The 15,217-nt window shown below is 34.7% G+C and overlaps 2 protein-coding genes across 3 annotated transcripts; both read right to left on the reverse strand.

The window, feature by feature from the left end:
* Window positions 1–3,251: 3,251 nt before the first annotated feature.
* Window positions 3,252–8,556, reverse strand: LOC110689420 (putative E3 ubiquitin-protein ligase XBAT34). 2 transcript variants are annotated; one of them, XM_021866210.1, is made up of 10 exons: window positions 8,152–8,554; window positions 7,710–7,824; window positions 7,066–7,146; window positions 6,665–6,753; window positions 6,461–6,552; window positions 6,144–6,225; window positions 5,924–6,026; window positions 5,791–5,838; window positions 5,151–5,236; window positions 3,252–4,251 (listed from the first exon to the last, which is right to left on the reverse strand). In XM_021866210.1, exons 1-10 carry the CDS (start codon window positions 8,251–8,253, stop codon window positions 3,601–3,603), a joined length of 1,449 nt encoding a protein of 482 aa, XP_021721902.1. In that variant the 5' UTR covers window positions 8,254–8,554; the 3' UTR covers window positions 3,252–3,600. The 2 variants fall into 2 exon arrangements, with proteins under 2 accessions (XP_021721902.1, XP_021721903.1); XM_021866211.1 differs by lacking the exon at window positions 5,791–5,838 and having other exon boundaries at window positions 8,152–8,556.
* Window positions 8,557–9,199: 643 nt separating this feature from the next.
* LOC110689424 (mitochondrial inner membrane protease subunit 1-like) lies at window positions 9,200–13,862 on the reverse strand. Its single transcript, XM_021866214.1, has 5 exons — window positions 13,545–13,862; window positions 11,882–12,054; window positions 10,989–11,190; window positions 9,653–9,759; window positions 9,200–9,556 (listed from the first exon to the last, which is right to left on the reverse strand). The coding sequence occupies exons 1-5, from the start codon at window positions 13,626–13,628 to the stop codon at window positions 9,475–9,477; spliced, it is 648 nt and encodes a 215-aa protein (XP_021721906.1). The 5' UTR covers window positions 13,629–13,862; the 3' UTR covers window positions 9,200–9,474.
* Window positions 13,863–15,217: the final 1,355 nt, after the last annotated feature.

Below are 15,217 nucleotides of genomic sequence, written 5' to 3' on the forward strand. Positions count from 1 at the left end.
TTTATTTATGAAGATGTTTCCAAATTTTATTTTTGATATACAATATAATTTTACACTAAGTAGACAACTGATATTAAAATTTACGCGCATTGTTATGTCTACTAATGAAATCGAAAGGACATAATGTACTACGAAATATAATTTTATTTTAATACTCATCACCTGTCTGATCCAAATCAATAACATACTTTAATAATTTACTTTTTTCAAATTTAATTTTTTTTTGTTGGGTGTTAGTCATCTAACAAGTTTTCTTGTACTTTAATTAATTTAATTTAATATCGTTTCTTCATCTTAGGACTTTAACAAAACAAAAGTATTAGGATTACTATCATAATTCTAGTAAATGTCTTTTCAAATAGTATTATCGGTTTCACTTTAGCTTAACACCATTCAATTATGGAGTTAATATTGAACCCAACCTTGTTAATTAATTAATTGTTATTATTAGTTGGGAGGATCTATCAATAGTTGTCACTCATTTAATTTGAATATTAATAATAATACCAAGAATAATTTTGGTACGTATGTACGGACACGTTTTGCCCTCATCTTTTGGTACAGTAGTGATCCTACTACTTAAATTAATTACAATTTCCAACCCAATAAAATTTGATGAATTAATTACAACTAACAACAAAGATTTTTCACTGCAGTAACCGTACAAGAGATTCTTCATTCATCAGTTTCTGTTTAGTTTGGGAAGGAGCGATTAGCTCACTCCCACTAAATTTGGAAAGATCTACTCCCAAGTGCAATGAACCACTGCCAAGTTTAGCTATATGGAGTTTTTTTTTATTTTTATTTTATTTTTTATAGATTGCCCTTTTTGATTTACGGACTCCTACACAATTTTTGAAGTAGAGAGGGACAGATAGAAAAATTTAAAGAAAATTCATAAAATAGAGTGCATCTCAGCGCGTAACTGTTATACATTTACAAAGTATATAGGAGGGTAAAAATGTAAATTTGACAAGCTTTTGGAGAAAAGCCGACTTTATAGTGGTATATTATATGTACCATTATGCATGTATAATGTACCATTAAAGTATAAATTGTCTTAATAGTACTTTTTGTATACTATTATGCATATAGTGATACTTTTTACCATCCTATAAGTTGAATATTTTCTCTCAAAATACTTATCACCTCTCACCTATAATGCATGTAGTGGTACATTTTTCCATCTTGTATGTTTGTTAAACAATAGCAGCTATGCGCTAAGGGTTAATCCATAAATTGAAACTTTCATTAATAAAAAATGGTGCATTTAAAAAAATAAAAGAATTTAATTTGAGCCCCTCGTATAATGAAGATCTATGTATTCATATTTCTTAGGATTTTTTTTTAAAAAATAAATATTGAATGATGTATATGTTTTAGTCTGATCTCTAACATGATTTTGTTTTTAGGGTTTAGGCACAGTATTCCTCAATTGAATTGAATTCTTTTAATAACGAAATTCTAACATAATGAATAAATCGTTAGTTAATTGAATGAGCAGTACAGTCATTTATGCCACATTATTGACCAATCTATGAAGTTATCATTGTATGCTAGAACCCCTATGATGTTTTTATCTTTTCTAAATCTAATACAACTCCGTAGTTTCATTTTATTTTTTCAAAGTCAAGAAAGTGATTAGATGTGTGAGAGTAGTTCAAATGGGTAGAGCTTCCCTCTCGATTTCAAGAAATCTTGCTTGGTATCGATTGTCATCACCTGCCCTTATGGTTTCTAAACACACACAAAAAAATAAAATAAAATGATGAGAAAGTTAGAATTACAAAGTTTAACGAATAAAATCATAAGATACAACAATGATAGAAAATACTTCGTAAATAGCATATATCATGTGATGCATATTTTCAAAGGAAAAAAAATGTAGTGATATATGTTTAAACTTTAAATGTAACATGTTTTATCAAGTGCAATAAGAAAGTGTAACCATTATTTTAAAATGAGAGTATTTTATTTCATCTCAAAAAAAGAGAAAGGACGGATATAAAGCAGACATACTAGGTTTGTCTTCCGAAAAGGACCAACCTACACTATCTTTTTGAATAATGGAAGAGATAAACATCACTACATGAGGAAAATCAATGAGAATGTAGGGTTTAGATGCCCTTAAGCCATAAAATCAGTCACTTGGTGTTTAGATGACCACATCCTTTTTCTTTGTACTGTGTTAGTGTTCTTATGCTAACATTTTAGCTTTTCTACACACTCAACTTTACCTACAAATTCTCAAAATAGACCACAAAAATTTAAGTTAGGAAAGCCAAATACTACATAACAAATTACTTTTATCAATGTAATACAATATAGAGTTTTGTAAGACTCATAGTCAAAGTAATGCTACTATAACGTAAAGTGAATTAAAGATTACAAGAACGAAGTATTTAGATACCGAGGGAGTATATTTGGAAGAAAATAGGTAAGGTTAGAGAAGTATTTGATAGCATGAATTTGGTACAAGGCCTAAAGGGGTACTCCGTAGAGTGAAGCAAGAAACCTTCACAGTCCACATCTCGTGTGATGAGACAAAATCTGAGTAATAGCCCACATCAAGATGCAGATTGGTCCACAGATTCTCATTGATAAGTTTTGACTAAATTGGGGCCCGATTTTTTAAATTTTTTTTATACATATATTTTTTATTTTTATACTAGTAATTTTTTTTTTTTATTTTTTTTTTACTGCAGGAGACTTCTAATTTTCTATATGTAGTTGCCCTTGCATTAATGTGCCAAGATATTTTAAAGTTTAAACAAATGGATTCTCTATACTCCGTACATGGTTAATTGTAAATTCTTGAACTTGTATCAAAACATTTTAACAATGTATACGTTTGACTGGTTGATATTATGAAAATATCGATCAAGACTAAATTAGCATATATTACTTGACATTAGATGTTTTAAATAAATATGAGATCGAAGTTAGTATATAAATAATGTACATACATTCAAATTATTGTAATGTTAAGGGCACCGAGGATAAAATAAGTTCAAACACACCCATCGTATTAATTATGCCATGTGGAAAATAAGTTCTACTACAAACACGTATTGACTACAAGTCCGAATTTGAACCAATAAAGTATAAGTTGAAGTTAAATTAGGGGTGAGAATGTAAACCTCAGCTGATAGGAATGTTTCAGCTTGCCAACTTCAGTTCTATCTGTTATACTTGTACTTCTTAGTTTTGGGACCATTTTTCCATCTCAACTTCAAAATCAGATAAAAACAGAAAGCAAAAAGAGATACCCGTATTTGCATTTAGATATATCACACGTACAAAAAGCAGGTACTGCATATGAACTCGGACATATTTACAAACATTTATGATTAAGAAAATTACAAGCATATATAGTTCTATAGTAATAACATTTTCCCTGTCTTTAAGGCGGGCGCGATGGCGGCATCTGATGAATTGACCTTCATACATATAGTACATAAAGCATACATTTTCTTCTGTGTTATGGTTTTAATCATATAATACAAAATTGCAAGCCAAAAAGTATCAGATGTATATCACTGCAGCATGTAGCATTTCACCCACAGAAAACATATCATTTTAAGGCGATTATGAAATGGCTCAAACAGCATACACCTTAATCACTTGGTCAATATTGGTGCGGCATACAGGACAACCCCATTTCTTGGCTTTTATTTCATTCAAACACGACATGCATCCAGCCATGTGGCCACAGGGCACGCATGCTCCCTCAACTGGGGCATCGAAGCATATTACACATGAAGAAGATCCAGCTCTCTTGCTTCCATCTTCTGTAGTATAGTCCTTTTCAAACATGTTGGGATCAATTGTTGGATAATGGATTGGACCATCAGGCAGAACCTCATCGGTTAGAGTTGGGGCTGATGGAATTGGCATTGGTGTCGGAGTGTTACTACTTGATATAGCAGAAGTGCCGCTAGGCCCTCCTTCCTCGACAAATTGTTCCGAGCAACTTCCTTTGTTTGAAGTAGGGTCAACTTGACCATTGAGGGGAACAGAATGAATAGCGGTAGATGAACTTGCTTCACTGGAAGCATGGGCATGGTCGAGGGGGATACCCTCTTCCATAGCCGACTGAAGAGATGCATTTATTGCCATGGCTAATTCCAAATCTTCCTTAGGATCAGGTGAGGTATCCGCAGCAATTGGTGAGGCTTCGGCAGCAGCTGGCGGGGCAGTTATTGGAGCAACTGGTGTAGGAGTATTAAAGGGGAAATTGGCATGCATCACCTAATAAAAGCAAAAACAGGTTAAGGCAAGCTGAATGCTGTTCTTTCTCAATGGCATGTCAACAAAAAGTGAATGAAATAGGTGCATATTTGGCAGAAACAATCATGTGACTCCTATGTAAAAAATGTCAAGTCATTACCAAATAATTTCAAACCCAAGAATAATATTGACAGATGTATTAAATAAATATTATTGATGCAAATAAATTTTCTAATAACGTTACTCCGTCGTAATTTTAATAGGTGCATATTTGGCAGAAACAATCATGTGACTCCTATGTAAAAAATGTTATTACCATAGAATTCAAACCCAAAAATATTACTGACATATGTATTATATAAATATTATTGATGCAAATAAATTATCTAATAACATTAGTAATATTAAAGTTAGCATTTAACTTCTACAATTTTTTTTATACGAATAATCAACCACAGGCTGGGAATCTAAGTCAAGACATTTATTTTCTTTTGGTTGCTAGAGAGCATGCTGGACCAAGAGCTCTCTTTTTCCCCTTTTAACAGGGGGCCGGGAGAGAAGGTCTACAACATCACATCTATGCTCTTTCTCCAGGTGTTTAAATAGTTTACAAGCAAGTCAACTTGCATTACTAATTAAGAATAGGAACTGAGAGCAAGAGCAAGAGCCAGAAATCAGGTCCAAGGTATGTTCTCCTTTAATAGAGTTCAAGCAAATGAAGCAGTAAAGTCCACAACTTTACACAAGGGAAACGGAGAAGACTGGAAAAGTGATTACATTGAACACAACAGTATTATTCATTGTTAAAAGATTGAGACAACACACTTGAAACAGATACACTAGTCATAAAATAGCACTACAGATGTCACAAGAAGCTGTATCGTGAGATGAAAGGATAGCAGCTTTGTAAAAGGTTATACCTGTGGTATCCCCTTGCATGCACTACAGAACTGCTGAAGTTGTTGCTTGTCACTTTCATTAAGTGGTGCGAGTTTAATGCGTTCCTCTGTAAAGGTAAAAATTAAGTTCAGAGCACATTTCAAACAATTTTAAAAATAGTTCATTCAGAAAACAGAAATAAGTCTGAACTCTAAAGTTAATGATTGGACTTTGAAGTGTAGCAATAGCATGCTTGTTGAGGAGCATTCAACACGAACCTAAAAGATAAGCAAGTGACATATTGATGAACACTAGAAAGTTATAGTCCATGGCAAGCAACTCTAGCATATATGCCAAGTTCTCCAAGAAGCTATGCTTGTTATACGTATAATGAGCAGAAATGATAAAACTTTGTGAAAGTTATTTGTCCATCATGTACGAATAAGTTCTCATTCACCTAAACCAAGGTTCATTTTCACTAGTACAGGATATCCTTCTTAACCTTTTTATGATATCATAACCAAGTTTATGATTTGTGGATGAGTCTAGCACAATTTACCAATTTAAGGCCAAAATATATGAGGGTCATACCTATCAGTAAATAGCTAACATATGGCACACGCCTAAAGATGACATTCTATGGCTCAATTCAAATTTCAAAGTGGTCCTTAGATGACTTACGACTAACATGTCGAGGCCTACAACTTCTCCTTCTTCGACGCCTTGGAACTAACAACAAAGACAAAAACCAATCAAGGACTGCAAATGACATTAATTTCTTTGAGCAACTGGAGAAGTGGGATGGAATTATTACTGGCAGATGCTTCGGATATTGTTACTGCAGGATCAGGCTGGTTAAAATCTGGTTCCTCCATATTGGCCCTCCATAAAGCAATAGAAGTACGAGGTTGAGCATCCTAGTTAACCAAAAAATAAAGAGTACGAGTTAAATTAGATGTTGAAGCAAAACTTTCTCGGCATAGGAAAATATAGATAGCTTGGGAGATCCTCAACAAAAAATGTTTGCATGAAACCTGTATATTTGTATAAATGGCAAGCTCCAACTTGAAAGGTTTTCTGAGATTACGGGAACCACATGGAAGAACAACTACCCACCTGAATCAGATAATTTAAAAGAGGGATTAGGATTTCGTATATTCATTGATCATCAGAACATTCAGAAGAAAGAGCTGCTAACATGATCACATAAAAACTAAAGCAAGATCAGAACCATCCTATCCAAAGACACATCAAGAAGTAAGCAGCAATTCATCAACAACCCAATCATACACAAACTCCAGTAGGCATAACGGCCCAACAAGATGATTAGTTATATGGTGTTTACACTTACACTTTTCTAGAAATGAGCTGTGGGGCAAGTAGTTCCAGAAATCCTGGTCCATAAAGCTCTCGCAACCAGCCAGAGTATAAGCAGATGTGATTCTACAAGTATCAAAACAGAAAGATAAGAGTTAGTTCCGTGTAATTCTCACTATTTTCATGAATAGTTAACAAAAACTAAGGTCTTCAGAGCAGAGAATTACAAAAATGATACCTCAATTGCACGAACTACATTGCTGTAGCCTTTTGCCCTAGCAACTTCTAGTGGGGTTTGACAATCATCATTGACCATAAGAGCATTTGCTAAAAACAGAGGGAGAGCAAATAAATTAAAAATATAGTAAAATCATAAAACTAACAGGAAAAAAAAATAAAAAAAATTCCAACTTTCAACAGGAAAGAACAGGTTGTGCTAGTGCAAATGTAAGAAACTTCAGTTCAGTTTTTTTTTTTTTGAAACTACATTTAGTTCTGATCAGACATTAGAGAATAAATTCAACAGGTACAAACGAAAAGCTCAAGTATAGTCTTCTAAATTAGTGCCCGTAAAAAATCAACCCTCACATTCAATCTTAAATCATGGAAATGATATACCACATAGAAAAATAAACATACCTCCATGCAAAAGAAGCAATTTCACAGTATTTTCCAGGCCCCGTTTTGCAGCATGATGTAAAGGTGTTCCTCCATTACGGCCTGGATGCATCATTCACAATAAAAAGCAAATCAGTTAAATATGCAGGCAGTTTGTTAAACTAGAATAAGCAAGCAACTTCATAGGCAATGATACACAATCTAGAATACTCAACCATTACAGAGAATCGAAAGGCAGCCAATGGCCAATTAGCTTATACATAATTATATAAAACAGAATGAAACGTAAGAATAAGCCATTCATGACTCCATACCATAACATTAATGTACAAATCATCTGCCTACACAAGATTAACGAAGTAGAAACATAGATGACATTAGATTTATGATTTTTAACAAAAGATCTACACAAAATGTGCAAAATATCTCATTCTTAAAGTTTAAATAAGCATTCACAGGTAAAAAGGGCAGCCTCTTAGCAATCAACTACAACTTTAGCTAATAACAAGCAATATGATCAACTTAAATCAATTTTGACACGAACAAATCACCAAAACAAGCAACCAAATGCTATCGAGACAGGTCAAAATCATTCCAAACAAGCTCAGGGATTTAGAATAACCATAGCATACAAAAATGGCAACAATAAAGCCAGTTTTCGGTACCTGGGCGATATGCATTGACATTGGCACCCAACTCTATTAAAGTTTTAGCAACATTATAGAGTGCTGGATTCAAACAAGCAAGGGCTAATGGAGTCTTCCCTTCTCTATCTAAATACTGCAACACAATCATCAGTTCAAACAAATTAATTCTATAAACCACCAACATTATTAACATTAGTAAAATAAACTAACACCCCTTTCCTTAAAATACAGAATTGCATAAATTCACATTTTTAGTAACCTAAAATCAATTGACAAAACTTAAAATTCAAGACCCATCATTTATCTTTACTTTCTTAAAGTACTCTATAACCCAAATCACACAAAATCCAAACCCAGAATTTAAAAACCCTAATTTTCCATAATTTCACCCCAAAATTAACAAAATGAAATACAAAAAATCAAATTATTTTCTTTATAAACTAAATTATTAGGAAATTACCTCAAGTCCAGCACCTTCACTGCGTAGAGATTTAATGCCATCGATGTTGCCATAAGAGACTTGCTGGTACAACAATTCATCCTTTGATTGTTGCTGCCCCATTTTTTTAAAATTATAATTATAAACAATTTTCAATTTTGAAAGTGATTTTTTTTTTTTTAAAATAATGATAAACCCAACAATCTAATTTTCTGGGTGGAAAAGAGAAGGATAAAAACAATACCCTTATCAACAATATTCAAGAGAATTTTTTTAGGGATTTAATGATATAATTATCCCAAATTTCAGAAATTTCAAGAATATGTGTTTGTCGCTTGCGTGTAGGAAATGTTCATAAATGAAAATGAGATATTAAATAAGAAAATGATGGAAATTGGGTAGTTCGTAGTAGATTTTCCAGTATATTTTAATAATGAATTGATAATAATGACATTAAATACCGTGTTTTCATTTCTTGGTGGTTAAGAAAAATGTTTACAAAGGAAGTTTCCTATTGTACAATAATGTATGCTCAATACTCCACAAATTTTAGTCTTAGAAAAATAAGTGCTACTCCGTAATAAACTAATGCGGAGTAGCTATTAATGTAGTCTTAACTTTTAAGCCGATAACTATGAAGTATTAGCTCGTGACGACTTCATTAGAAAAGAGTTACAATCTTATGGAGTATGTAATGGTAATTGGACATGATCACATGATGAGGTGTTAAAGTAAGTTCCTAACTTACTGGAAAGGTTGAGTGACACAATCGTACATTAAACATTAATAATATTGTCTTGTAATATCATCATGAAATTTTAAACTATTACATATGTTACATGGAGTAAAAATCTCTTTAATACTTATGAAACAAGTAGATCAAATTTGTTAATCTAAATAATTATCCATACTTTGGATTTTTTTACAAATCAATCCCTAACAATAACAATGTCAATGCAGGTTATATTGACCTGCATCAGCATTGTTAATTTATACCAAGTATGATACTTTAATCCGTAGACCTGTATGTTAACATAATAGTGATTACAGTAGCTGTTATTTACAGAAATTTGTAAATGAAACATAGTCTAAGTCATTCAATTACTGGTTGCAAGTTTGTTACAAACTTTGAGGTAACTGTATGTAAGGTAGTACATATTTATACCTTCTCTACGATCTAGAATGTACAAAACTATAGTTCAACAAAAATCCAAAGGTTCAACCGAGTACGACTCTACTAGCACTCAATCCATGAATGGAAGATTAAAGAATAGTCAGAGCTGGGCAAAGAATGAATGGACTGTAATCTTCTATACAATCAGGCTTCAGAAATCTTCACAACATTCAGGCTTCAGAAAACTTTTGCATCTCATCAAGTTCGAGTTCAAATTTAACAACTGCTGCATCCTCCTCTGAATGCAAGTTACTAAAATAAGATAAAACACCAAGTAAATTACAGTCAATAATATAATTATGCTATAACTACAGGAAACACATAAAGTTATCATAATAATTAGTTCACCTGTTTTCAACACGTCCATGATCCTCCATTGACTGGAACCTGTAGATAACTCTACCCACTATGTCCATGGTTGGAACGGGACCAAAGGTACGGCTATCATTGGCTTCCTGCAAAGACAAATTGCACATTAATAGAAAGTAGAACCATGTAATGAGCAAGACATGGGAGAGGTACATTAGGAATTGTACAATAAATCACTTAAGAAGCTTGAGGAAAAAGGCAGAACATAAGTAAAGCAGGAAAGCAGAATCAGGAAATCTATACATACAGGAGGGAAGGAAGAAAAGGAATTATGAGAAGATTTGAGGACTTAAATGTAGCCTTTTGTAGTTATAACTCAAGTCCCTCCCAAATACATTATGATGACATCGATCTTCAATTTTCTGTAAAATCAACTTTATCAATCAAAGCCACCATTTCCATTTTATAAAATATGCTGATTCATAACAGAATATTACCTCATTATGCAAAAGCATAAAAATCAATGAGAATTGAGCGCTAGCAAGGGGGTGGGAAAGAATAGATATGAGAGAAATTTATACTCCGTAGCAACTAGTGGATAAAGGTGAATTAAAACCTGAGGCTCATGAGTTAGTTCATCTGAAGGTAAAATTTATAATGCTTGCCTGCTAGGGTGCAACAGTATGATTAGTTTTATTTTAAAGGCACGTTTACAGTGTTTCTATTCATACTAGTCATCTCTTTTGGCTTTTACGATTTGTAGGATTTTTCAAGTGTTGATCTTGATTTAAGCCTAACTTGTAAAGTGTTCTGATCTCAATTATAAGTCTTTTGAGCCTATGGTTTCGATGGTTGGACCAGTGTGTGTGAGATAGAGGGAAGAGGGGGGGGGGGGGGGAGGAAGCACATTGATACTAGCATGAAAATAATAGTTAATCCAATCAGTTCTTGATATGATAAAATTATGTACAAAGGTGAGAATTCATACTTAAAATACACTCAGGACATAGTAGTAGTGGGTTAGTGATAGTACCATTCATCAAATATGGTAGAAAAAAGCACAATGTATTTCTTCTTGGGCAATAATATGCCTTCAGAGAACACACAGCTTAAAACCAGGGAAAATAGCATCATAAACTAGAAACAATTTCAATTTGGCACAAAAAATTGTCAATGAGAGAAAATTAAGCAACACGCAACTGCCGATTATTGGCAAGCACAGAATTTTACAGCATTTTTCTTTCCAAAATTTTAAGACATGCTCACATAAGCTGTTACTGAGTATAATATAACCAAACACCCAACTGCGCAAATACTAAGGTGGCTCCAACGTTAGCCAAGCAATAAAAAATTGTCTTAAAATTGAAAGACATACCCTTGCCTTCAACTCTTTGTTGTCTGAAAGAACCCAACAGTGATCAATGTTAATGACAAAAGGCTCGTCTTTCTCATCAGTGGACACCATTTGATGTCCTCCTAAAGCAGCCAACCTTCTTACTAAAGCCTTATCTGAATCCAACGGGTTCTTTAGGAGGACCACATCACCAACAGACACTTGTCTATATTCCAGTCTGAACCTGATATTCGGTTGACAGGGTTAATTAGCCATTAAAGCTTGCACTCTGAATATCTCAAAGCAATTAGTTTTCAAACAATAAACTTCAAACCCAAATTGAATTGTAGAAACAAGTCCAACTAAAAAGATCTGTCAAAATTAAGCCTAAATAGTATATACAGCTTGGTTAAGGTATGTTTCCAAGATTGGCGGGACCTTGGGTGTTAGAAACACTGCCATCTGTAATAAGGCTGCTTAATTGGGGTGGAGGGCCAGATGCTTACAAAAAGGATAGCATGTAGGTCTAATGGTACACGCTGTGTACATAATAAGGAAGAGGCTTGAGATTTGAGACTTGAAGGGGTATGAAGCTCCTAAGGGTTCAAGCTAGACATGAAAGTATAGTTGTAAGGAAGAGGAGGAGATTTATGGTAGCCTTCACAGCCGGCAGTGGCTGGATGCTAAATATTAAACTTTTAGAATATGCACAGCCATCTTTGTGGTTTAGAGCCTAGAATCAATTGGGAGGGAAGTGTATGGAGTTGGAATAGACAGTCTCTGAATACATGTAGGTTTATCCTATGGCTTGCTATTCATTCACAACTACAAATAAAAAGTAAGCTTGAAAAACTGACACTAAACACAAAACACATCACAGAAGAAACAGAGATGAACTTGCAGCAATTAACATAAGAGTGTTGAAGAAGAATTACTTAAGATTTGGGCAGGGCAAGTTGCGTATAAGAAGAGTTTCATGTCTTCCAGGAATTGTTGGTGCCATCTCTTGACCCTCAATCCTATACAGATAAGTCATTTTCCTCTTGATAAAGTCCTTACACCAGTTAGCCAAGGTATCATCATCTGAGATTCCATCAGCAAGGCGTTTCTACATTATAATGGAAAATATCAGAACACCTTGCATTTAAAAGACAATAAACAACAAGCACTGAGTCATGCTTTACTTTACAATGCTCTCTGAAGTAAACAAGTTGACTTCTTATAGAAATAGAAGCTCCTAAACTTAGGTTATTACCATATGAGACTTATCTAGGTTTCTCCAAACAGCTACCACCCAACAAATTTAGATTTTCAACAACTAGCAGAGGAACAACAAAACAACAACGAACTGGATTCATCTTCACCATATGATAAAAATTTCCAAGAATAAACGCCTTATGAGTATGGTTATGATCACACATCACTTAATTATAGGTATCGAATTTCATCTGAACAAACTATCTGCTCATACCAAGCTGCCTTATTAATAACCAATTGGTTCTGAACTTCTGATATCCTATCACCATTTCAAACTCAAAGAACCAAACTGCCAAAAAGGAAGAAAATGCAAAGTTCTACTGCAATGAACATTAAAGTTCAGTGTCAGCCATAGTCAAGAAATAGAGCTCCTACTCCAGCCAGGAAGATCATTCTGGCTGAACATTGAAGAACTTCATTTTTAATTCAATGTGCTATGTTCTATTAGCAGCAATTTTGGTTTCTTCCTAAGTATACCAGAGATTTAATATCTTGCGTTCGACTCATCATGTTCTTCGAGCCAACAAGGGTAAGCACTATACCAAACCTTCATTCCCATATTCTTGACCCTTTATACATACACGAGATGCCCTCTTTTGCAACGACAGTTGCTAGAGAGAACTCAAATAAGCAAATAGTATTTAGACAATAACTTTGTATGCCCAAGCTTCCAAAAGTGAAGTAACTTTTAAATTAATTTGAGTAATAAACTAAGTTCAGGAGGTTTGCAATGTTCAACCAATTCTTTATTAGTAGATGACCACCCTACACAAACTACAAACTAATCAATGCACCACTGCGAAAACCCTTTTTTCCAGCTTCGTATTTTGCATCGATTCTTCGTTTTACTTCAAGTTTCGGATACTCTGTTAAACTGGGTGTACACATTGGAGACTTGACACCCATTTTGGACCAAAAACAAGCAAATTTCTTATAAAATGGACCAAATACACTCCAATTTACACACCCTAACAACCCAAATAATTAATCTTGTGAACAAGAAACTTCCCCTAATCAATCTTGGAAAGCAATACATTGCAAAAGTAACATTCAACCCAAAAAAATCTTAATTTCTTGCAAAACCCTAAATAACTTAAACCTTCATTTCTTTAGAGAATACTGTAACAAAATACAACTGTCGAAATGAAAATGTCAATCCATTGCACAAACAAGCAAATGGGGCCAAACCCAGAAACAATATAGTGATTGCAGAACTAAAAATGGAATTAAAAATGCATTAATCTCAAAAAATAACAAATACCCAGAAGATTAAATCAGTAATAAAAGACAAATATTATCAAATTGACATTCAAAACAAATGAGAGAGGAAGAGAGAGAAACCTTAGTGGAGAAAGCAGCAGTGTAAACAAGCTTGGTTCGACCATAAAGATATATTGAGGGGATCCAGAATTTGTTCCAATTCATCTCTTTTTTATTTAGTTTTGAACTTTCCTACTTTTGATGCAAAATTCCAAGAAGAAAAGAGAATGCAATTTGATTTTCTGAGTTTCTTGAATTAGAATGTGGAAATTATTGGACAATCTTGGAGTAAAATGTCGGAGTATAAGAGTATGTTGGTAACTAAATGTTTCTGGTTATATAGTTCACTCACACGGTGAGCCTAGGCACAAAACAGTCGTTGGTGAGGGACTGGGGGAGGGAGGGCTTCCAAAATCCAAATGGATATCTGCATATTTGGTACACCGGTCGGAGTTGTTAGGTTAATAGGTTGTGTGTCGGTACGTATTATTATTTATTAACGAGTTAATTCCATGTTACTTAATACAGAATACTTATCTATTTGGAGACTTGGTAATGCAAAAGCTATCGTCAAGGAAGGTATTATTTGGAGACTTGGTAGTGGAACAAGTGTCAATATTTGGAGAGATCCTTGGGTAGCGGATGAACAAAGGCGTTTTATTACATCACCCGAAATTGAGGAGTTGAGTCAAGTGAGTGATCTGGTGGATTTTGGAAAAATGGAGTGAAGAGAAGATCTCATTGCTGCCAATTTTAATGAAAGAGATAGGAAATGCATCCTTTCGATTCCTTTTTCAAAATCACTTGGGCTTTTTCAAAAGACGGGCAATACTCAACAAAGACCTCGTATATGCTTGGTAAGGGTTGTGATTTTGATTTATTTCACCAAGCTTGGGTGGAGATTTGGGGCTTTGAAGCATCACCGAAGGTGAGACATTTTCTATGGAGGATGTGCACCTCCACGCTCCCAACAAAGCTGCTGCTTTTCTCTCGGCATATAATTGATTAACCCCTATGTCCATGGTGTGGCATTGGCGAAGAATCTGCTTTCCATGCTCTATTTTTCTGTGACCGTGTGTGTGAGTTATGGGATGAGTGTGGTTGTGGTGCAGCAAGACCGAGAGAGGATGAGGGGGTGTGTGATATGTTGGTTAGATGGAGTCAGCTTGGCGATAGAGTTAGACAGAAGGCAGCTTACCTTGCTTGGGTAATATGGACTGAAAGAAATAACAAGGTGCATTCTGACCTTGCGACACCAAATGACATTTTGATTGCCCGAGTCCGTAGACTAGCTGATGAACATGGTGCTTACAGCAAGAAGGTGTATGCAGTCCCTAAACGCAAGTCTTGTCCCAGCTCGAGTAAGTGGATGGCTCCTCCTCTAGGGGTGGTGAAGGTTAATGCAGATGCGTCGCTGTGTGATGAAGGGTGGGTGGGAATGGGCGTTGTTGCTCGTAACCATGAAGGCAAGGTTCTGTTTTCAGCAACTAGGAGAGTTAGAGCTTGGTGGCCACCGGAAATAGCGGAAGGAAGAGCCTTGCTGCTGGCCATGAAGCTTGCTCAGCGCTTTGGGGTGGACGAGGTGGTCCTCGAATCAGATTGTCAAGTGCTGATCAATAGGCTCTCGAAGGCTGCAGTTTTCTTCACCGATTTTGATACTGTTTTGGAGGATATCGTGTCGAGTAGTTGTGTTTTTAAGTCTTTTTCTTGGTCTCATGTCAAAAGGGATGGGAATAATGTAGCCCATCACTTTG

This window comes from Chenopodium quinoa, unplaced genomic scaffold (genome assembly GCF_001683475.1).
Source record: "Chenopodium quinoa cultivar QQ74 unplaced genomic scaffold, ASM168347v1, whole genome shotgun sequence".
Classification (NCBI taxonomy): Eukaryota; Viridiplantae; Streptophyta; class Magnoliopsida; order Caryophyllales; family Amaranthaceae; genus Chenopodium; species Chenopodium quinoa.